At 40.4% G+C, this 23,689-nt stretch overlaps 1 protein-coding gene across 2 annotated transcripts; it reads left to right on the forward strand.

The window, feature by feature from the left end:
* The first annotated feature begins 5,760 nt into the window (after positions 1–5,760).
* Positions 5,761–23,643, forward strand: LOC133123129 (acetylcholine receptor subunit alpha-like). Of its 2 annotated transcripts, none has more exons than XM_061233427.1 (9): positions 5,761–5,958; positions 13,269–13,411; positions 13,502–13,546; positions 13,784–13,893; positions 14,276–14,471; positions 15,692–15,929; positions 16,526–16,749; positions 21,924–22,154; positions 22,887–23,643. In XM_061233427.1, the coding sequence occupies exons 1-9, from the start codon at positions 5,910–5,912 to the stop codon at positions 23,016–23,018; spliced, it is 1,368 nt and encodes a 455-aa protein (XP_061089411.1). In that variant the 5' UTR covers positions 5,761–5,909; the 3' UTR covers positions 23,019–23,643. The 2 variants fall into 2 exon arrangements, with proteins under 2 accessions (XP_061089411.1, XP_061089412.1); XM_061233428.1 differs by lacking the exon at positions 5,761–5,958 and adding an exon at positions 13,002–13,121.
* Positions 23,644–23,689: the final 46 nt, after the last annotated feature.

Consider the following 23,689-nt stretch of genomic DNA (forward strand, 5'->3'; position numbering starts at 1 on the left):
TAAGGCGCAGTGACTCACAATGCTTATTTCCATGTTCCTGTTCACAGGGAGCACAGGAAATACCATCCATCCATCCATTATCTTAACCCGCTTATCCAGAACAGGATCGCAGGGGGCTGGAGCCTATCCCAGCATACATTGGGCGAAAGGCAGGAATACACCCTGGACAGGTTGCCAGGCTATCGCAGGGCACACACACCATTCACTCACACACTCATACCTACGGGCAATTTAGACTCTCCAATCAGCCTAACCTGCATGTCTTTGGGCTGTGGGAGGAAACCGGAGTACCCGGAGGAAACCCACGCGAACACGGGGAGAACAAGCAAACTCCACACAGAGAGGCCCCAGCCGACCGGGATTTGAACCCAAGACCTCCTTGCTGTGAGGCGGCAGTGCTACCCACTGCACCATCCGTGCCGCCCCCACCTAGGAAATACTTTTGTTTTTAATTTCAAGGCAATGTGTGCAAGTACAATGTTCTCCCTTTTGGCCTGTCCCTGACTCCCCGTACCCCGTACAAAATGTATGGGTGTGGCACTCACTCCTCTCCAGCTAGCTCGCTGGGTGGTCAGGGTAATAGAATTGGCCTACAGTAGTGTTGGATTGCCTCCTCCCACCGGACCACTGACATTTGCCATCGCCTGAATGTGACATCATCTGTTGCAGCCTATGTTCTGAAAGTAGCAGAGCACCCTTCATTAGTCCCTGCCTCACCATTTTTTTTTTGTGGATGTCTGGTCGTTCTCGCCTGCTTTCCGCCTGGACTCCCTTGGGTTCACCCCATTACATTCCCCTCCTGACTAATTTGGGACTTCAGTTGACCCATATAGTGGCATGTTGACCCATATGAAATAGAATGAAGGGTTACGTAGGTAACCCAGGTTTTATGAATGAAGGTAAACACACCACAGTGTGATCATTCGGGAAACTGCTTGGCGGCAGTCGGCAAAACAGAGAATGAGCCTGCAGACTCTCACCTGTATTTGTAAGGTATTATCCCATGCATGCAGGTGGGGGGAGTGGTTAATTTGTTATTCTGTCTTCTAACAGATCAATCTCAGTGAGGCTTGAACCATATGGTGCCATGTTGATCTTCATTCATAGTTCCTGTGTTGTTTATTATATGCAGCCTTTTTTTATTCACTCACCCATTGTAGGTATTACAATTCTATTTGAATTGATCAGAAACCATCGCAAGAAACCAAGATAATTTATACAATTCTTACATTTTATATGCAAAACTTAATGGATTTTTATAATACAAATAATGGCATCAATTGGGCACCGTGCTGAATGGGCTACTGGTGTGTTAATTGGCTGTAGAGGCTTCATTTGTGCACATCAAATAAAATGTTTCTGAATTCATTACAGTGTGGCTGTGTTTTTCCACACTGATGAATCCTAATTTTAAAGGTAATTCTGTCATGCGTGATAAGTGACCATTCTTTGGACAGTTCTGTAAGGCTTTATTTTTCTTCTCTCATCTGAATGACCTATATTCACACATCCACAATATTATAAATGCTCCAATATTCCATGCACTGCATTACTTATTTTTTAAATGTAGATTTACTCTGTCATGAATGCTGCAGTTGTGTTTAGTGAGGCCATAAGAAGAGGATGGTCTGTTCATTAGTCAGGAATTGATAGTATTTCTGTTTTTAGTACGTTGGCATTCCTTCTCTCAAGTCTCAAAAAAGTTCTCTTAGGTCTTATGAGAAAATGTGTTGCCTGTATTTAAATGTAGGCCTTAATGTGGTGGTGGTAATAATAATAGGTCTTATTTGAGAAAGGGGTGGTGGTCATACAGTTGGTGGATTTTTCCGGAAGGACAATGACACCAAACATGCATCAAAATCTACACAGAAACGGTTAAGTGAAAACAACATCCACGTTCTGCAATGGCCATCTCAGTCTCCCGACTTAAATCCCATCAAATACCTGTGGTCTGAACTGAAAAGAACAGTTCATAAGCGTAAGCACAAGGATGTGAATGATTCTGAAGAGTTCTGCATGGAGGAATGGTCAAAAACCCCTCCAAATGTGTTCTCTAACCTCATCACAAATCATAGGGAGTTAAATTAAAGACTCCCAACCGTCACCTTTGCCAGGGGTATTAAACCAGGGCGCCAATAATTGTCATTTTTTTTTTTAATTTTAGACTTTGCTTGATTCCATTGATTCATTAATAACACAGACTACTTTACACATATAGTAAAATAAGGTTTATGTCAATAATGTCATTAGTTTTCAGTTTACAGCATTTTTGTGCATATTTATCAAGGGTGCCAATAATTCTAGGGCTGACTGTATATAATACATTTTGTCTAAAGATCTGAAACTAAGTGTGAATAATAGTCAAATAGTAATAGAGGCGAATACTTGTTCATGACACTGTAACATATAGGTTGTGTGTTGGCTTAAAATAATAATTGAATAATAATAATGGATGTCATGTGCTGAAAATGAATGGGGGGGAACTCGCCTCAACCACATCCAATGCCAATAGTAGTCACCACACATTAGGTCCGAGCTTGGCTTTGGGTAGTACTTGAAATGTCATTTTTGTATTTCATGAAACCCAACTTAATACTCTGCTTGTGTTCAGCAACAGAAAAGGCAATGTGCAGTAACTGCTCATTTGCCTGCCAAATTGAAGGTGATCAGTTTGTTTTCGGAAATGCTAAGACTAATAGCTTTAAGAGGTACATTGCTGTGAACAAATTCTCATGAATACTATAATTTGCATTTCTGTTTTCATACCCAACAGATCACTGCGTGCATTTGTATTTTTCTTTTTAAGGGGGAAAAGCATTATGTAAATGCATCGCACTAACACATATATTAATCTCCACTCTAGTGTTGCTGATCTCGAGTGTGCTGGAGCACAAATGGGCCGGAGGGACAAAGTGATGTGGGGGAGGGGAGTGGGCACAGCCATTACCAGCAGATGCAGTTACATTACCATAACTGTGGATTTTGGTTAAAAGACGGCATTAATCACATCTAGAATGCAAATGGAAAGGGGGCCAGACGTATAGAGCAGATAGACCCAACTGTCAGCATGCAGCATGAGGGACTGAATGGGGTTGGTGAATGTTTTTTGCTTCCACTTCCAAGGTCACATATGTTTTTCAGTATTGTGGCTGTGGACTCAGGTTGTCTGCACTGGGTATTGGGCAGCGAGGAGGGGATAAAGTGATCCCTCTTAATTCGGTCATCACCATAGTTTCCATTTGCCTCTAAATAAGATGGATGATGTTGATGGGTGAGGAACTGGCTGATTGAAGGGGTGGGAGGCGGGGGAGAAATTTCAGTGCCTTGTCCCATCATTGCCAGTAGAGGAATTGCAGTGCTTTGACAGTCTTGGCCATCTGGAGACAATACTCATACAGCAGTGAATAGTGGGAAAATATTTTTTCTGCCATTTCAACACGAGACAACACTTTTCACAATGGCTCTGCCAAGCCATTTTGTTGTACAGTGCCTCTAATGCAGACTGTACATATTTTGAGGACACAGTGATTTCAGGCATGCCCAGACTCAAAAACCCTGGAAATACATATATCATCAATATTAGCCTAAATTTAGAGAAACTTCATCTCCTTAATGATTTCTCATCCTATTTGCTCATGCAATAGTGTATAAGTAAGCTGACATAGCTTCAGTCAATCACAGAGTCAATCATTTAGTTAAAACATCAGGGTGACATTAACATCCGCCAGGATGTCTTATGCTTTGCTAAAAATGATAAAAGCACCAAACCAGTGATAGCACAGGTAAAGTCACACCAAACCAGTATCCTTCAATGCAAACTATAATCAATATACACTCACTGTTAGGAACAGCTACTTAATCATGTGATTATCTAATCGGCCATGCAGTGCATAAAATCATGCAGATATGGGTCAGGAGCTTCAGTTAATGTTCACATCAACCATCAGAATGTGGAAAAAGGGGGCACAGGCTAACCAAAACTGGACAGTTGAAGATTGGAAAAATGTAGCCTGGTCTGATAAATCTCAATTTCTCCTCAGGCATACAGATGGTAGGGTCAGAATTTGGTGGCAACAGTATGAATCCATGGACCCAACCTGCCTAGTGTCACCAGTTCAGGCTGATGGCGGTGGTATAATGGTATGGCACACTTTGGGCCCGTTAATACCAATCAATCATCGCTTGAATGCCACAGCCTATTTGAGTATTGTTGCTGACCATGTGCATCCCTTCATGGCCACAATGTACCCATTTCTTCTCGTGGCTACTTCCAGCATGATACTGCACCATATCCCAAAGCAAACGTCTTCTGAAACTGATTTAATGAACATGACAATGAGTTGGACTTCCCAGTCACCAGATCTTAATCCAATAGAACACCTTTGGAATGTGGTAGAACGTGCAACTGACAAACCAAAAGCAATCATGTAAACATGGCGCAAAATGGCTTTTGACATTTAAGTTGGCTGGATGGAACACATGTAGGAAAAGTGTTCATTATTATCATTATGTTTTGTTATCCCAATAACCTCATAAGCATGCGTATAGGGCTTTTTGTTAGGTTAAAAAAAAAAAAGGATTTATATTCCTGTCCTGCTGCTAACCTGTGGCACTTATTGTCAAAATGAGGCGCTCTGAATGGCAACTTTTTGGGTGAAGCACAGGGATATTGGCCATTCTACAGAAGTCATGCAAATTCAGCATTCAAATTCAAACACTTGTTAAATATACACTCACAGAGCACTTTATTAGGAAGATTTTTACTTTATTACACCTACATATTCATGCACTTGTCTAATCAGCCAATTGTGTGGCAGCAGTGCAATGCATACAGTCACGTAGATACAGGTCAGGAGCTTCAGTTAATGTTCACATCAAGCATCAGAATGAGGGAAAAATTTGATCTAAGTGATTTTGATCGTGGAATGATTGTTGATGGCAGAAAGGGTGGTTTGAGTATTTCAGAAACTGCTGATCTCCTGGGATTGCCACGCACAGTAGACTGTAGAGTTTGCAAAGAATGGTGCAAAAAACAAAACAAAAAAACCAGTGAGCAGCAGTTCTGCAGACAGAAATGCCTTGTTAATGAGAGATGTCAGAGGAGAATGGCCAGACTGACAGGTAGGTGACAATAACGCAAATAACTCAATATTACAATAGTGGTATGCAGAAGAGTATCTCTGAACACACAACGCATCATAACTTTAAATGGATAGGCTACAGCAGTCTAAAAAATAAGTCTAATAAATAGCTAATAAAGTGCTCACTGAGTGTAGTTTCGAGCTACAGTGTACCTAGGCTATTTAAGGCAGGTTGCACATTGCCGAAAACGATTGCTAAATCCCCACTATCGACAAATACTATGCCCTGGGATATCTCATTCACGGCACAATACGCTCGAACGGGATGACAAAGGTGTTGGGGAAATGACTCCTGGAAAGCAGACCCATTGTTAATTTCTCACCCTGATTAAACGGGTTTTCCTTTTCCCTACTAGTCTATTTGCTTTCCCCATTATCTCCTGCATGTGATAAAATATAAGCTAAAATGAATCAATAATGAAGCAGGTTAAAATGTCTAACCGTCTAAGAAAGCTAGCCAATGCAGAAACTGGTCATAATTCCGTTGCACGTCAGCAAACTAGCCGATCTGTCCTACCCTATATGTATAGCAACATGTATAAATTATGGGAAGCGTTTGTCCAAGTTGTCTCAATGGCAGCAAGCCATCGTCATCTGTCTTGGGAAGCATGGTGTTTGTTTACAGCAGTGCTGTATACAGCAGTGTACAGAGGAACTGGCCGTGAGGACTCCGTAGACGCGGCTATTCATACTGTGTTTAATACTTTTTTCTAGGATTCGTTTTATTGTACAGTTATTTGATGAAATTTTAAAAAATTTATCTGCGAAATGAATTACCACATGCTGTATAAAGTGATTCCTCTTCTTATTCTAACAGGTAGGCAAAATTGCATGTTTACACGTCCTGTATGTCTGATAGCCTATAAGCAGTTCCCCGTAATTTACTTAAATATTAAATAGCCTACGTTGAGTATATTTCGTTTAGTTTTCAATGTTGTCAACATTGTTTTCTAAATTACTTTGTAAATTAATCATACTTCATATATGCAGATTAGCAGGCTACAGTAACCTATCTCGCTGCATAAAAGGCAACATCGCCAACAAAGCACACCAAGAACGACCTACAAAAGCAGTTTTACATTTACCAGTGAAAACTTCGGAAATCCTATGTTAATATAATATATTGGCGAACGCGTTGCAACTGTGAGCGTCTTGATTGACAGGAACATGTGCTGTATTTGTTGTGCTATTTCTAAACACTGCGGGGCGCTGCACACCATAACGCCTATGCACACGTAGTCCATGGGTTGTTTCATGTCTCAGATAACTCAAACTCAATCCTTAATTACAACTGGTGTGACCGCCTACTGCCGTTTCAAAGTCACTTCCAGAACGAAACTTGACCTGCAGCTTCAGCTTTGGTTAAACTCGGAGGCGGATATAGCAGATGCTTACCAGTAATAGTATCTTAAACGGCTGTGAAATGAATGCCTACCACTCCCTGCGGTCATGACATCTGCACGTCAGTCAAACGATCTGTAGCTACTTGAAATTTTTGTGCGCGTCTACATTGTGCTTTACGGTAAATCAGTTACGCGAATGTACTGCAGGAAAACATACTACTCGCACGTTCAATAATCCAACTGATGCTTTGTTCGTCTTTAAACTTTCAATAATAAAATAATAAAAATGATAACTTTGAATACTCCAAAGTACTTATTAAAGTGACTGTGACACCAAAATGATAGAAATCAAATGCATTGCAATATCGACTCACAGTGCCCTCCATAATGTTTGGGACAAAGACTCATCATTTATTTATTTGCCTCTGTACACAGCAGCCAATTGTTAAATTGTTTTTAACGTGGTTAAAGTGCACTTTCCAGATTTTAACAAAGGGCATGTCGGTTTAACCATGTAGAAATTACAGCAGTGTTTATACCTAGTCCACACAACTATGTTATGTAAATGAAAGTTGTCATGTTTAGTATTTTGTTTCGGGAGCGAGTCCCCTCAAGGTTTCTCTTCAGCATATGAAAGGCTTGCTCAATTGGTTGATTGACTTGGACACTCGAGAATTGACCATTTTTTTGCTTTTAAAAACGTTGCTTTAGCAGTATGTTTGGGATCATTGTCTTGCTGTAGAATTAACCACAGGCCAATGGGTTTTGAGGCATTCGCTTGAACTTGAGCAGATAGGATGAGTCTATACACTTCAGAATTCATTTTGCTACTACCATCAGCACTACTACTACTATCATCACTGAAGATAAGTGAGCCAGTATCTTAGGCAGACATGTATGCCCAGGCCATAACACCACCACAGATGCTTTGCATCTTGGGCAGTTCCTTCTCTCCTCCATATTTTGCTCTTGACATCACTCTGATATAGCCTCTGATATAAGACCTTTTTCCAGAACTGTGGTTGCTCTTTTAAGAACTTCTTGGCAAATTGTAACCTGGCCATCGTGTTTTTGTGGCTAACTAGTGGTTTCCATCTTGCTCTGTATTTCTGTTCAAGTATTCTGTGGACAGTTGTCATTGACAAATCCACATCTGACTCCCGAAGAATGTTTCTGATCTGTCAGACAGGTGTTTGGGGATTTTTCTTTTTTATGTAGAGAATTCCTGTCAACAGCTGTGGAGATCTTCCTTGGCCTGCCAGTCCCTTTGCGATTAGTAAGCTCACCAGTGTTCCCTTTGTTCTTAATTATGTTACAAACCGTTGATTTTGGTAAGCCTAAGGTTTGGCCGATGTCTCTAACCGTTTTATTCTTGTTAATTCTGTCTCATAATGGCTTCTTTGACTTTCACTCGCACAACTTTGGTCCTCATGTTGATAAACAGCAATAATAGTTTCCAAAGTTGATCAAAAGACTAGAGGAAAGATTATGTGCTGAGAGCTCTCTTGTATCTGCATTAAGTAGGCAATTAAACACAAGTGAAAAATTAAAAACACCTGTGAAGCCATGTGACCCAAACGTTATGGGGCACCGAAATGGGAAATGGGGGGACTATGTATAAACATCGCTGTAATTTCTACATGATGAATCCAAAATGTATAAAAATACCCTTTAATAAAATCGGAGAATGTGTCACTTTAACCACATGATAATTGTGTGACAAATCTAAAATTGTGGCAAATCAGAGGCAAATGTTCCCCAAACATTACGGAGAGCATTATATGTCAGTGTAAACATTTCCATCTATTAAAACATTGGTGCTCGCACACCAGCCCGTTAAGGGATCAGCCCCGGCATATATCCAAAAGCTAACCAGACCTTATACACCTGCCAGACCTCTCTGTTCCGTGACCTCTGGATGCCTGGTGCCTCCCACTCGTCGCACCTGCACTTCTCGGTCACAACTCTTGTCTGTTCTGGCCCCACTGTGGTGGAATGACCTTCTTGTGGACGTCAGAACAGCAGAATTGTAATTAGCTATGAAAGCTATGTGTTTGTTATAGGTTATAATTGCACTTGTGTATAATTATTTTAGTATTCAGGGTATTCTAGCTGGCAACTGTGGCACTTGGAAAGTTGATTTATTCTTCAAGGGTTCAAGTTTTATCTATGTGATCATTCTTGGACTTGGAATTGTACTTTCCCCTAGGGTCTTTAACTCACTTGTCCCTGGTTCTGATTTGCACTTTATTGTATGTCGCTCTGGATAAGAGCTTCTGTTAATGACTATAATGTAATGTAATATGTGGGGATTGAATGGGCGGAGATCAATTCATTACTAGACTCCGAGCTATTGGGTCAGGTATGTAGGGACCTCTCACGGGCCAGTAAATAAAGTCTCATAAAATTACTGTTATCTGAAATATCTAACCACTAATGTCTATTTGAATTAATAAAATAACCAATATTAATGATTGAACATACAGATAACCTGAAGGTTGGAAATTCTTTGAAAGACTGATTTGACTCAGCTCTCATGTTCATGTGACACCAAAACAGACACCGGGTTTAATAGAATATATTGATTAAAACAGACGTACTACAAACACAGACCAGAAATGAGGAGCTAACGGGAAGTTAGTATGATAAGATATGATAGGAGTGTGCGTATCCGTTGAACAAGGGAAAGGTAAAAGTAGCTAGCTTGGGTAGTTAGCTAGAGTTCTGGGTGGGAGTGTTAGTTGTGTGAGAAGAGAGAGTACTTGCATAGTTTAGCTATAAATAAGCGAAAGACGGTGAATCTATTCACATAAACGTACGGCTAACAGAATGCATTCAAACGATAAAACAAAGACAAGTAGAGACGCACAGATTCACAATATCAGTTAAAACTAAGCTAAACACTGGATATGCCCGGAATGTTCATTTAGTCTTATTGAGTCCACCCGCATTGCTGGCTCCAAAAGACGTGCTGTCCTTGTAGAAGCGGCGATGGTGCTATGAATCAATGTCCTGGAGAGGTTCGCAAAGCTGGGGTGTTCCCGTGTGCTGCGCCTTGTCGTTTGGTCCGTTCGGTCGCTGAAAAGATGTCCGCTGGTCCTTTTTTTCGTGTGGAAAAGTGTGTTTGCTGCAGTTTCTAATGGTGAGCTGATGTAGCGATGTGCGTACACCAGTTTCCACTCACTGTAGGCCACTTTAAGTTACCACGAGCTAAGCTAGGTCTGTCCGTGAGGCCTTGTCGTGCTCTATGGAAAATTTGGCCGTCTCTCAGAGTGTCGGGAGCAGGGCGTGATGCAGTTGCAGGAGCCAGAGGCAAGATGAGGTGAAGAAAAGGGCCAGGTCAAGAGAGGCTGGACAATGCTTGTCCTAGCTCTTATATTGGGAAAGTGTATTGCTCCCACCGTTACAGTATTGGCTAAACTGTAACTAGACATAATGCCAGGGCGGAATTGTGGGAAATCTATGTACCACATAACTACAGGTACCTTGATGACATCAAGAATGAATGGCCAATAAATGTTTTAGTCTCACTGTATATCTCCTCCCATAGTTTCATGAGATTTGTATAGAAATTTTCTGTAGAGAGATTTGTAGCATTGGCTATGTGGTTGAAGAAAAAAAAGAAAAGAAAAAAGAAATTCAGAAATTTGAGGGACAGAGCAGACCTGCAGTCAGGGACTCATGGATGTACCTCTCCATGGCCAGGGTCTCAAGAGCTGACAGGAGCAGTCATATGACCGGTGCGGAGGTAGAGAGCAGGCCAGGGACTTGCTGAAGACTTGGCCAAGGTCATTTTAGACAGCCGGGACGGAGTACAGACCAGGAGGCGTCTCTTCAGCAGGAGGAGTAGGAGGTGACTGAGTGGCAGCAGTGGAAGAACCTGACAGTCCAAACAGGCAGATAAACAAAATCCAAATCCAAATGCAAACTGGTAAAGCAAAGATAGTCCAAAAACAGTGGGTGACAGACAGACAGACAGACAATCCAGGAAGCAAATAATGCTGGAATATATGGCGGAAGCACATCACAATCTGGCAATGAAAGACGGAAACAAAGGGGTTTAATGAGCACAAAACGAGTAACAGGTGAGCAGAATGACAAGAGACAGGAAGGAAGTACATATATGGAGTGGGAGGTGGAGACAGTAAATGAAATACAGACAAAACTAATTAATGAAGGTGAATGACACAGAAAATAGACTATGGTGGCCACAGAGGGTAATACGAGGCGGAAACGCTGAGGAATTAGACACGGAACAGAAAACAAAAAACACAGATCATGACACATTAAAACAAGCAAATGGTAAACATGTTGTTCCCCACCCCCATGCACTCTGTCACCTCTGATTTAATTTGGTTGGGAAGAAAATTAATGACAGTTATTTAGCTAATGCCTTTATCCAAAGTGACGTACAGTTGATTAGACTAAGCAGAAGACAATCTCCCCTGGAGCAATGTAGGATTAAGACAGCTGTGCTGTGTGTCTGTGGCTGGGTCCTTTAGTTGCAGCCAATTGGCCAATTAACCAAGTTGGTACAGTATACAGTCCCCACCAAAAGTATTGGAACAGCAAGGCCAATTCCATTGTTTTTGAAATACACTGAATACATTTGGGATTCAGATAAAAAGATAAACATAAGACAAGAGTTCAGTTTTTTCTTTCATGCATGCTCAATTGTGTCTTGTGGTACAGCCTCTATATTGCTGCTCTCTAAGTCTTCTTCGAACGGTTGATTGAGATACCTTCACCCCTGCCCTTTGGAGATTGTTTTTTTTCACAGCTCTCACAATTTTTCCTTGGTCGACCTCTTCGATGTCTGTTGCAGTACAGACTATCCCTAATACTTCTACAATGGCTCTGATTTGCCCTCTTTTCAAAGCTTCAAAATGGCTTGCTTTTCTGCCAAAGACAGCTCTCTGGTCTTCATGTTGGTTTATCTTGTCTAACACAAGTGCAGTCTTCACAGACAAAACCGAAGGCTAAAACATTAATAACTATTTATTGTCTAACCAATCAATCAAACAGGACACATCTTGGCAACAAGAAACACCTGTCAGTCATATGTTCCAATACCTTTGCTCACCTAAACATTGGGTGGTCTGGTGCAAAAGGTGATATGTTCTAAGTTGTTTAACAAATGTAGATTTAAATGCCAGGAAATAAAAGCTGAAATTCGAGATCTGTCATCTCAGGTAAATCCTTTGACCTCAAACCCAGTGTATTCAGTGTATAGAATTGGCCTTGCTTTTCCAATACTTTTGGAAGGGACTGTATGCTAGCACTTTTGTTGAGTTACTTTTTGCAAGTGCTTGTTTGCAAGACCTGTTTTTTGAGACTCCTTTTTAGAGCTCTGTGCATTTTATACTTTTATCTAACAGTTTTGTTTTTATGTGTGCTTTTTTGTAAGTTGAAAGATGGTCAGGCAGGTTTTCTTTTTGTTTGAGTATCTTTTTCAATAGTTTAGATCAGATTAAAGAAGTTTGTGATGGGGAAATGAGGCCTTGTGAAGCCTCATTTCACAATAGGTTCATTACTCCAGCTTTATTCAACACAGTGCACAGTAGTGACCCCTGCTGGTAAAATAATGTAGTTTAAAATGTTTCCGAAAAAACCAAGCAGCCAAAACCATTTCTTGGTCATACTGCTGGACTAGTGCTGCTGTGGTTGACTCCAGTGTAGGTCATTCAGACCCGTAAATTATTTTTCCAACAAGAAAGGTTTGTTGAAATCAATGTTTTTTTCTTTAAGTTATTGTGTTATTAGGACAGGAATACTTTGTGGATGAATCAGGGAGTGATTACACTCTACCTTAAGCACTTAGTGGAGGACCTGCATCGGCTTCCTTACTGCTCAGTCTCTGGCTCCAAATTGTCCATATTTTTTCTACAGTTTATGCGAACAACACATACAATAGCATAAGCTATACACAATGCAGTGGAAATGCAATCTTCAGTGGCATCAAACAGTTGTACAAGTCTAGCTAAAGGATAGCATATGCCAAAGCATTGTCAAAGTTTTTATATAGGCCTAAAAGACATATGCGCACAAAATTTCTTATAATATCCTTATTTATGAAATGCTCATCTGAACCAATCAATCTATCAATCAATATCATTATCTTACTAGCTTATTTTGCTTACTTGAGTAACGCTATTTCTTTGTAATATAGACTACATTTTCCACTGACATCTAGGTTAGGTTTCATTTCCTGTCGGGTGTCTGCGGAAATTCCGACTAAAATGAACAACATCATAACATTACTACATTCATCATATGGGATTCAGTTACATGTAGCGCATACTTCAATTCAATTTGTATATGCTTCCTGTTACGACCGTTGATAAATCGACAAGTAGTTTATTAGACAACAAAAAGCAACAGTAGAGTGTAGCGTATTTATAAGTAATGTGAGTGGATGCGTGAATGAAACGTGGGGTGTGAATCCTCTGCGCAAACCGGCAAAAAGATGAACAGACAACTCGACGTCCAGCCTGGTGCAGGGGAAAAAAAGACCGTGAGGCTTTTATAAGCCTCCAGCCTGGTTCTCACAAGTAAAAAGGCGGTACCGCAACAATAACTCAAATAACCATGCATTATAACAGCGGTTTGCAGAAGAGCATCAGCAGAAGACCATTAAGTAACTATGTATATTTGTCCACTTAGATTTTTTAAAAACTTGTGCAAGTAAACAAACTAAACTGAACAAATTATAGACCAGTATCTGTAACAACACCAACAGTAGAGATGAAGTGCCTAGTGTAAGCCTCTCTGGTGTTTCTCATAGGCTGTGTCCAATGCTCAGAAGATGAGACTCGGCTGGTCAATGACCTGTTCGCGAACTACGACAAAGTTGTGCGTCCTGTCAGTCACTATAAGGATGCAGTAATAGTTACTGTGGGCCTGCAGCTCATCCAACTCATCAGTGTGGTAGGACATATAATGCAACAACCACTATATCCTATCATTACTCTGCTTTTACTGGCTTTTTTACTCTTAACCACTTTCCTCTACCAACAGGATGAAGTCAACCAGATTGTTACCAGTAACGTGCGGCTGAAACAGGTAGTTATTGTCTGGCCCAGTGAACAGTGTCCAAAGTAACTAAGACGCTGATCAGCAGATTAGGCCTATGCTAAGGACAGTTCACAGTTCTGCCTTGAATGGAATCCATGCCTTGTCCTGAAAGTTTTTGATTTAAATAAAATTAGTCACATGTAATTTAATTTTATTTGTGGACTAAGCTCTTCTGCCTCAATACTTTTTTAAATGTTCATCAGCCTTTGTATGATATATTTACAGAAATGGGAAGATGTGAATTTGCGTTGGAATCCAACTGATTATGGTGGAATTAAAAAGATCAGAGTGCCCTCCACTGACATTTGGTATCCAGACTTTGTTCTCTATAACAAGTAAGAGCTGGCCTATGCTTTTCCTGAATGCAGTTCTATATTCCCTTGACGGAAGTCAGGCCAGCACTTGATAATTGAAGAGATTCCATCAATACATGACTCTACACTACTCTTTGCTACTATTGCGTAACACCAATCAAATAGCATACAGGCTCAGGCTAAATCAAGCCTCTAGGTCACATGTTCTCCCTCTGCCATATGCTGTGTTTAACACTCTGCACGCACTGTTTCTGCCTGCCAACCAGCCCATCACCACAACAACCTGTATTGGCCTGTTCCCTGATTGGCTGTTGCGAATTGGAGCTGTGACAACGGTGCCATTTCTAGCAGCAGTCATACCACTGTTCTGCTCATACTGTATGTCTGCTTGTCTGTCCCACAGTGCTGATGGTGACTTTGCCATTGTACACAAGACCAAAGTTCTGCTGGAGCACACGGGCATGATCACATGGAACCCGCCCGCCATCTTTAAGAGCTACTGCGAGATCATCGTGCAGTATTTCCCCTTTGACGTGCAGAACTGCTCTATGAAATTGGGAACCTGGACATATGATGGCAACTTGGTTGTCATTGAACCGGTAGTTGTGCGCTGAAAAATCTGTTCTCAGTCATTGAACTTCCTATTGAAAAAAAACACCTCCAGCTAGGTTTTGAAACAGCTGGTAGCTGGTAATTTCAAGATGGTCTAGCTTGATTTTACACCAGGGCTATTTCGGGGCTGTAGCAAGCAGGAGCCGACAAATGTTAATCCAGATCTCTGAATATAAAGTGCCTATTTAGTCCAATTTGGCCCCATGCAAGGATATTTATGATAAATTCTCTTTGTCTTTTTTCTCCTAAACCACTGAAATATGTTTCTGTGAACATTTGAGGAAGGAAATAAGCAATGCTGTTGCTGAATCTTTGATTCATATTTGATCTGCAAAGCCTAGTTTTGAACTTTGATCCGAATCCGGTGTGCCAGGCAAGCTGCGCTGACATGCACTGCAGGTTTTTGTTTACACAACTCACATGTCAGGTTGGGACCACTTGCTGTTCCTACCTAAGGAAACATTCAAAATGAGAAAATTGAATGCACGATTGAATTGAATCACTCATCTTAAGGGAATTATGCAATTGAAGAACTTATCTGTTTGTACAAGTGGTCCTTGCATGAGGCCCATTTTTTTATCCTCATCCAAGGACCAGTGCTAGATATCCCCTTCTTTACTTCTTCCTGTCAATGGCTTCCCGTCAATAAACAGGCATGATTGGAGACAGACCATTAATTTCTAACAACACAGACATGGTTACCAATTGGAAACCTCCAGTTAGAGTAAAGTGCACACAAGAAAGAAACATGACCCAAATATAAAATTTCTATGTGTGACATTAATACCAGAATTCATCATTCACACAGTCATTGTTCAGTTAGCCAAGTGTTAAAAGTGTTTATTTGTTGTGAAGGAGCGACACCATCTAGTGCTGTATCACTACACTGCTGTAAAATCCAGCTTGAAAATTGAGTTGGTCAAGCTGGCCATAAGCTGATCTAGCTGGCTATGAGCTGGTCAACCAGCTAATGCTGGTCGATTGTCTGAGCTGGTAGCTGATCAACCAACCAACATAGCTTCAGCTGGTCAATCCATGTCAAGCTGAGAGCTGGTCTGAACAAGTCAACAAGCTAAACCATGTCAAGCTGGGAGCTGGTCTAAACTGGTCAACTAGCTACCAGCTGTTTAAAAACCTAACTTGAGCTATTTTTTTCAGCAGAGTAATATACATGTCTGCAGCACCTCTGCTCTCCCTCTACTCCCAGGATGGTGAACGGCCTGACCTGAGTAACTTCATGGAGAGCGGCGAGTGGATAATGAAGGACTACCGCGGCTGGAAGCACTGGGTGTTCTATGGCTGCTGCCCTGACACGCCGTACCTGGACATCACCTACCACTTCCTCCTGCTCCGCCTGCCTCTCTACTTCATCGTCAATGTCATCATCCCCTGCATGCTTTTCTCCTTCCTCACTGGCTTGGTCTTCTACCTACCCACAGACTCTGGTACAGTACTGGCCCCATCACGCAAATCTGCCACACATTATGTTTAGTTTTGAAAAACGTGAGTGAAAGTAACAATTCCCAGAGCCTAAAAAGCAGGCTCAATAGGGCGCTGCTACTGCTTGCTGCTACTACTAAGTTATTGTACTGGACTCTTTGGAAGTCATAAGCTTTTTACATGATCGTAGAATAGCATGTCTTTTGAAAGATTAATTGCAATAGTCACTGTGAATAACATTCGACTATCTTTACTGCATGCTTACCAATTTTGCTATGCTAGCTAACATCAGACGAAATTATATTGGCATGCGATTGCATATATTATTCATTTAGGTAACATTTTAAGTTTTAGTTATCATCAGATTTATATTTTGTGATGTTGTTTGTTACTGTAGTAGCCTAGCCATCAGCATTACTATCCTGCAGCAGCAGTGAACAGGTTGCAGAGTAGCAAAAAATGCTTGGTTACTGTGCAAAAGACTCTATAATGGTCACATTTGTCCTATGCAGTGGTTTTATGCAAACCATAAGCAGTCACTCAGTACCAGTCACCTCTCACTTGCTAAAAAGGACTGAAATGATTTCATTTGTTTGTTCAGGAGAGAAGATGACTCTCAGCATCTCGGTTCTGCTCTCCCTGACTGTGTTCCTGCTGGTCATTGTGGAGCTCATCCCCTCCACCTCAAGCGCAGTGCCACTCATTGGGAAGTACATGCTTTTCACCATGGTCTTTGTCATCGCCGCCATCATCATAACTGTCGTCATCATCAACACCCATCACCGCTCCCCGAGCACACACACCATGCCACAGTGGGTACGCAAGGTGGGTACAGCGGGCATGGTGCCAACTACCTACAGGCTCACAGGGGCAGTGTGGAAGAGGTTACTCACTTACTACAGCCTGACTGAGTTACCTACAGTTAACCTACTGCTGTATTTATATTCTGGCATGATATGAATGCCACTCCTGTAGTAGTTTTCTCTTTTTTGTATGTGTATGGTTTGGCTAAAGTCTTGTGTGTTCGGCTTGCTAGATTACTGCTGGAAAGTTAGCTGCCTTTTTTAGCTAACTAAATTCAGTTATGTTTGGCAGCATTAGCTAACAGGCCATGATGGCCCAAAAATTTGCTGTGGGTCCGATATTTTTTTAAGTTTCAATCAAGTAACAGCAAGATTCCAATCCACATTTCCGGGCACATATGGGCTGGCTAGGTAAATAAACAAACTAAAATAAAAGTGACAATGAATTGATGTGTTTGAGAATATGGAAGGAAACTGGAGTATCTGGAGGAAACCCACGCAGGCACCTTAAACCACCTTGTCTGCCACCAACAATCATTCCACGGTCAAAGTCACAAAGAACACATTTCTTCCCCATTCTGATGTTTGGTCTGAACAACACCTGAATGTCCTGACCATGTCTGCATGCTTTCATGCATTGACATGATTGGCTGATAAGATATTTGCATTTAGGAGCTGATGTACAGGTGTGCCGAATAAATTGGTCACTAAGTATATGTACTGTCTACTGAACACGACATATTCCCCCCACCCATGCTATTTTCCAACAGTGTGGTGGTAGTGTCATAACATGCCTGTCCCTGCAATAAAAAAGTACCCACCACTTCCTCTGTGATCTACTGGACTGTGGACCCAAAGATAGCTCTGCCTCTTCCTCTTGCATTTGGGAACATATCACATACTAACTTACTAAAATAAGCAGTATGCTTAGTTGACAGTGCACATTTAGTAGTAGTTAGGAGGCCTTTTCTGACCCGACCGTTGTGTCACCCAGAAGAGAGGGATTCCATTTGTGGGAAGACTGTGTTTCATTTTGTCCCAGAGTCCCCCTCTGGAAAATTGGGCACCTGCAGTCTGCTTGCACAGGCTGTATTTGAAACATCTTCCTGACTCAGTGTGCACTCTCAGCTGGAGAACTGCAGAGTGTAAAGAAAGAGCAGCTGCAGTCATGTGATCTGGAGGAGAGCCCATGCTTGCCTGCATTATCCCCAGCTAAGGAGGCTCCAACAACTAGCACTGCTTGGGAATATAATTGGGCATTCAAAACTGTGAGAAAAAGGGGGAATGACTTGCACTATGCTACCACCTACTGTTCATATATTAGTACTTTTCTTGAACTCTGAATTTTAAGCCTGCAGAGGCTATACGCTGCAGCATATCATGTATCTTCAGGAAAGGAAGTGAAGTGTGCATATATGCTTGGTGGCCTCATTGTTCAGTCATAGGTCTCCTTTTTACACAAACTAGATGCTAACACACTCTGAACTAATGTCAATATATTCAAGTTGAAATGTTAAAGTATGGATGGGGAATCATTTGAAAAAAAAGTCATTTGTGACGCAACAGGGAATGATGATGGCTAGCTTCAGTTACTGTAGATGCACTTATATTTACATTCATTCTGATCTATCATATTCATGATAGCTTTGCCGTGAAAAAGTATTTGCCCCCTCCCTGTTTTCATCTATTATTACATATTTGTCACTAGATCTTTAGATTTAGGTCTTTAGACAAAATGTATTATTAGACACGGGGAACATGAGTAAACACAAATACATTTTTAAAATTATCTTTTAAATTATTAAATTATCAAACACCCATATCACCCTGGTCTGTATAAACATGTATTGTCCCCTTAAACTAAATAACTGATTGGACCACTTTTCTTGGAAATAATTGCAACCTAATTGCAAGTGCTTTCTATGTTTTGATATCAGTCTTCCACATTGCTGTGCATTTTAGCCCAGTCTTCTTTGCAGACCTGCTTTAATTCAGACAAATTGGCAGGTTTTCGAGCAAGAACTGCTTGTTACATGCTCCAAAACCTAGCAATTTGTCTGGCTGAGACATTTTTGTTTAAGCAGGCAAAATTTTCTCTAGATGTAGTTTGCTTTAAATTCCCGTATGATAGGCTACTGTGAAAAGGCACATCCATAAAGCGAAGCTCTCAAAAATAATATTAACAGTTTCTAAATATCGAAAAATGCCATAAAGAGCAGCAAACAGGTAAAAACTAAATCAAATCGATATTTGCTCTGACCACCATTTGTTTTTAATGCTGCATCAAACTGTCCTGCAGTTGTTGTTGTTTTTTGGAAAATTGTTCGTCTATCTAACGAAGAATGTCTCTATCACTTATTTTTCTTTGTAAAATGTAATAAATTGTAAATTTAAATTTTTCTGTTCACTACTGACAGACTAATGCAAAATAACGAGACATCTAAGACCAAATTTATATAAAATAAATCTAGCGTGCCTTTTCTTTTGCACAGTACTGTATTTGCAGGGTTTCCAGAGTGTCACAGTGTCAGAAGCAGCCATCTACTGTGTCCTCAAAATATGTGAAGGTATTGTCTACTAAACATAGGAATTGGATTTAAAAACATCGCTTCTTCTGCTCTGATTTATTGGACTGCGAATAGACCAAAAAATGGCTCCGCCTCTTCCTCTTGGTTGGACCCTCTAAAAAGATGGTTTACTTCCTGAAAAGTCTGTTCCCGAATGCACTCAGTGAACCACGGAAACATATATAGGCTACACCATTGCCCTCGTAAACATAAACATCCTTATGATTAAAGCAAAGCTGACTAACATTTGTCCATTTTTTACGACAGTAAGCAGACCTTAGTCTGGGCGTTCTTTGGAAAAAACATTTTTCAGTTATTTGGTCAATTACTTACTAACAACATCTGAAAATGTCAGAATATTCTTTGTTACATTACAGTAACATTCTTCAGAAAACCGTTTTGTAAACTGTTGTATTCAGAACGTTCCATTTTTGTTAACGTATGGCATTACAATAACATGTCTACAGTGGAAATTGAAATCGGTATGACATACAGGCAAAGCAGTTTGTCCACTACGAGAAGCATCTTTTTTGCCACATTAACTTTGTTTGCGGTATCCGAGATTGATCACTTGATGACTATAGTGACTGTTTTCATAGATTATTTTAAGACGTCTGGCAAACGTTGGTGTGATATGTATTTTCTGTAGTGTCCCCATGCTAACTGCATGAATTACTACATTTAGTACCTGCATGTTACTAAATGTAGTAGTAGTAGTTATTTATTTCGGTCCTTATTAACAATTTTTACAGAATGAATGCACATGGAAATAATGAATAACAATATTAACTGAAATGGTGTAAACTGAAGCTTTAGCTTATTACACCTACCCTTTTTACATAACATTCTCATAGTCAACCTTTTCAGTAATATGTTAGGCTACGACTACTAGGTTATACTGAATACTGGCTTGCACTAATGTCTCTGACGTGGCATATTGAAACGTGGATTTTGCGTAATTTATTCCGAGTAAGAATTGTATGGTTGTCTTCGCATATGGATTATTACAATGCCCTTCTCACGTGTGTTCTCAGTGTTCCATCTTTGTTAATGTGTAACGTTACAGGAATGTTCTTGGAAAACCATGTCGTAACCTGCATCAAAAATGTTGCCGTTAAAATGTAGGCTACCATCTATGTTTATAACGTTACAGGGCCTTTTTAAAAAAATACTTTAATACTGTAACTCGAAATATTACATGAATACATGATTAAATTTTATTATATTCATTTTATAAATATTGAAATATATGGGGTGAAGTCTGGTAAATTGGGCCACTTTTGTGCTAATCGTCTTTCACGCCATAAAAATAGCTATGGACACAATGCTCAACTTTCAAATATGTTTCTTATGTATTAAGTCAGGTCTCCTCTATCAATCTGTGATGGAATTATGTAATAATAAAAACCCAAATGCTTTAGTCCTAGAGCTATTAAAGTACAAGATGTTTCCCTCCAAGACAAGGCCTACTGTGATCAGGTAAAATGGGCCACCTGTTCAGCTAAAATGGGCCAGTGAACCTGGACAACAAAAACATCATTATGAACAATTAATATTCTTTGTTTCATTTTTATTTGAACTAGGCATCATAACAAGAAATTGTTTTAAAAAAATATATCTGGATGTGTGGGGTTGTGTGGATACAAGCATGTCTGATTTGTGTGTGTGAATGATGTGGAGGTGGATCTGTGGGAGTTTTAACAATAGAAAAATATTGAAATAATATTAATACACAACAGCAATTACATAAAAATGCACAAATTACATTCAAAAACTGAACTCATTGTTGTACATGTGTGCCCGTATGTGTGAGGAGAGTGAATTTGTGTACTATTTGTGCACGTGTGTGTTTGAATGTGTATATGCGTGTATGTGGGTGTATGCATGTGACTGCATGAGTGTGTGTGCTTTGTAAGAGTTTGTGTGTCTGTGCATTTATTTAGAAAGGTGATATGTCTATACAATATGACTATGACCTATCGAGGCTTGAATCTTTTCAATAATATTTTAATAGGTTTCAATAAGAGGAACCATCAAAATATCTGCTGAAAGTCAATGCAGAAGATGGCCCATTTTAACTGAAATTACTGGCTCATTTTATCTAACACATTAAGCTAAAATGGGCTAGTAACTGATACTGCTTTTAATAAACAAATTATGTTTATTTTGCTAAATATCACTGAAACTTCTAGATGTTCAATCGTTCCTTATTCATATGAACCTCATCATTGAAAGCTAAAACGTAGCCTGGCAGGGCACTCATCGTGCCATTTTCTTCATCGGTCAAACATTGCCGCCATCTTTATCTTTATCTTTAGCAACATGAGACCAATCAAATCACCAATCAATCAGTTTCAAATACTATTGTGGCAACAGTTAGATATTATTTGCAGTGACTTCCTATCAAATCTTAAAGCACTAAGACACCCCAACCTTATCTGGCCCATTTTAACTGATGGCCCAATTTACTTGACTTCACCCTACCATTCTATAAATGTATAAATAATGTTTAATTAGGCCTAATCAAATGGCAATTTGGCAATTGGTAATACAGTTGTCAAATTAAATGTATGGTCAGATTTGTTCTGTGAGGAGGGAGTTGAAACTTGCATTACTCTCCTAATTCCAGATTTTCATCGACACCATTCCCAATATGATGTTCTTCTCAAATATGAAAAGGCCTTCCAAGGAGCAACAGAAGAATATCTACTCTGCTGACTTTGACATCTCAGACATTTCAGGCAAACCCACCCCAGCCACCTTCCACCCCCCCATCACCAAGAATGCCGATGTCCGCAGTGCCATCGAAGGTGTCAAGTACATTGCCGAAACCATGAAGTCCGATGAGGAGTCCAACAATGTAAGAGCCTGAGTGAGGCCTTAATCTTTTGAGTGTTGCTTTCCCAACATAGTAAAGTCAAGAATGGATCCCAGTCAATTACAATTGACATTTGTTGCCATAGTGTCATTTTAAGATAGTTTAATTCAGTTAAGTTATATGAGCTTCAAATGTTGATAGAATTGCACTTCTAAGTATCTGTGGGCCAAAACCTCATCTGTCTGACTATCCTTCTCTCTCAGTCTCTCCTGATTTGCGTATTTCTAGCCTTTATTTCTGACTCTGGGCGAGATTGGCTCAGGCGGTAAGAGCAGTCGTCTGGCAGTCGGAAAGGGTTGCTGGTTCGATTCTGTCCTTGAGCAAGACACTTAACACCTAAGTGCTCCTGATGAGTTGGTTGGTGCCTTGCATGGCAGCCAATCACCGTTGGTGTGTGAGTGTGTGTATGAATGGGTGAATGAGAAGCATCAATTGTACAGCGCTTTGGATAAAGACGCTATATAAGTGCCAACCATTTACGATTACTCTTCTGACACTGTTCACTTACTCCCTGTTCTCTCTGTGCTCTCATTTCTCTGACAACTTTATGACTCTCTCCTCTTCAATCACTTGCTCTGCTCGCTGACTCTCTCCCAGCTCTCCTCACTCACTCACTCTCCTCACTTACTCTGCATTCTGACTCTCTCCAAAGTCATCACTCACAGACTCCCTCTTAACTCCCTAATTACTGTGTCTGCTCTCACCTCTCTCCAGGCTGCAGAGGAGTGGAAATTTGTTGCCATGGTGTTGGATCACATTCTGCTGTGCGTCTTCATGGCTGTTTGCATCATCGGCACACTGGGTGTGTTTGCTGGCCGCCTCATTGAACTCAACTTGCAGGGCTAGAGTCTCCAGGGACACACAATCATACAGGAGTCTGCTGGAATCTCCATGTTTACTCTTGTCTGATATCAACCTATACCCATGGACATGCCACCTCATAACTGGACTCATCAAAGCGAAGCTGTGTTTTCAGTTATCAAGATATGCAGTTAATGTTTTCATTGGCAATTCTAAAGGAAGGTAGTGTGTAAGCCAGAGGAATAATTAACTATAAATGAGGGTAGAGGTTTGCATGCACTTTTCAGTGACTAAACAGGCTAATAGGGATAATGTGGAATCTCTCTGGTGTTCTCATTTGTCCACATACAGAAGCCAAGGCATAATTGTCTCTATGCAAGGAAAAGTAAAGGAAAAAGTTTGTGTATTTTTGAAGGAATAATGTTGAGGTAGAGAGTGTAGATACAGACATAAACTGAATCCAGGCAAGGCTTAGCCTTTGTTTTGTTTAGTGTTGGTTTTTTTTACTCACTAAATGTAAGTATTGCAGACTGTAATAAGTACTGGTTGAATTAGAGGGCATTCATTTTAAGTCGAATTAGCGCCGAATAGGCTACAGCCAAATATGTTTCATACTTTGTTTTGCGTGAACAAGCGATTAATAAAATATTGAAGTAGTAGACACGGTTAATTATCAGTCATTTTCATATTTCTATGCTTGTTGGCTTTGGTTTTAA

Source organism: Conger conger, chromosome 3 (assembly GCF_963514075.1).
Source record: "Conger conger chromosome 3, fConCon1.1, whole genome shotgun sequence".
Lineage (NCBI taxonomy): Eukaryota > Metazoa > Chordata > Actinopteri > Anguilliformes > Congridae > Conger > Conger conger.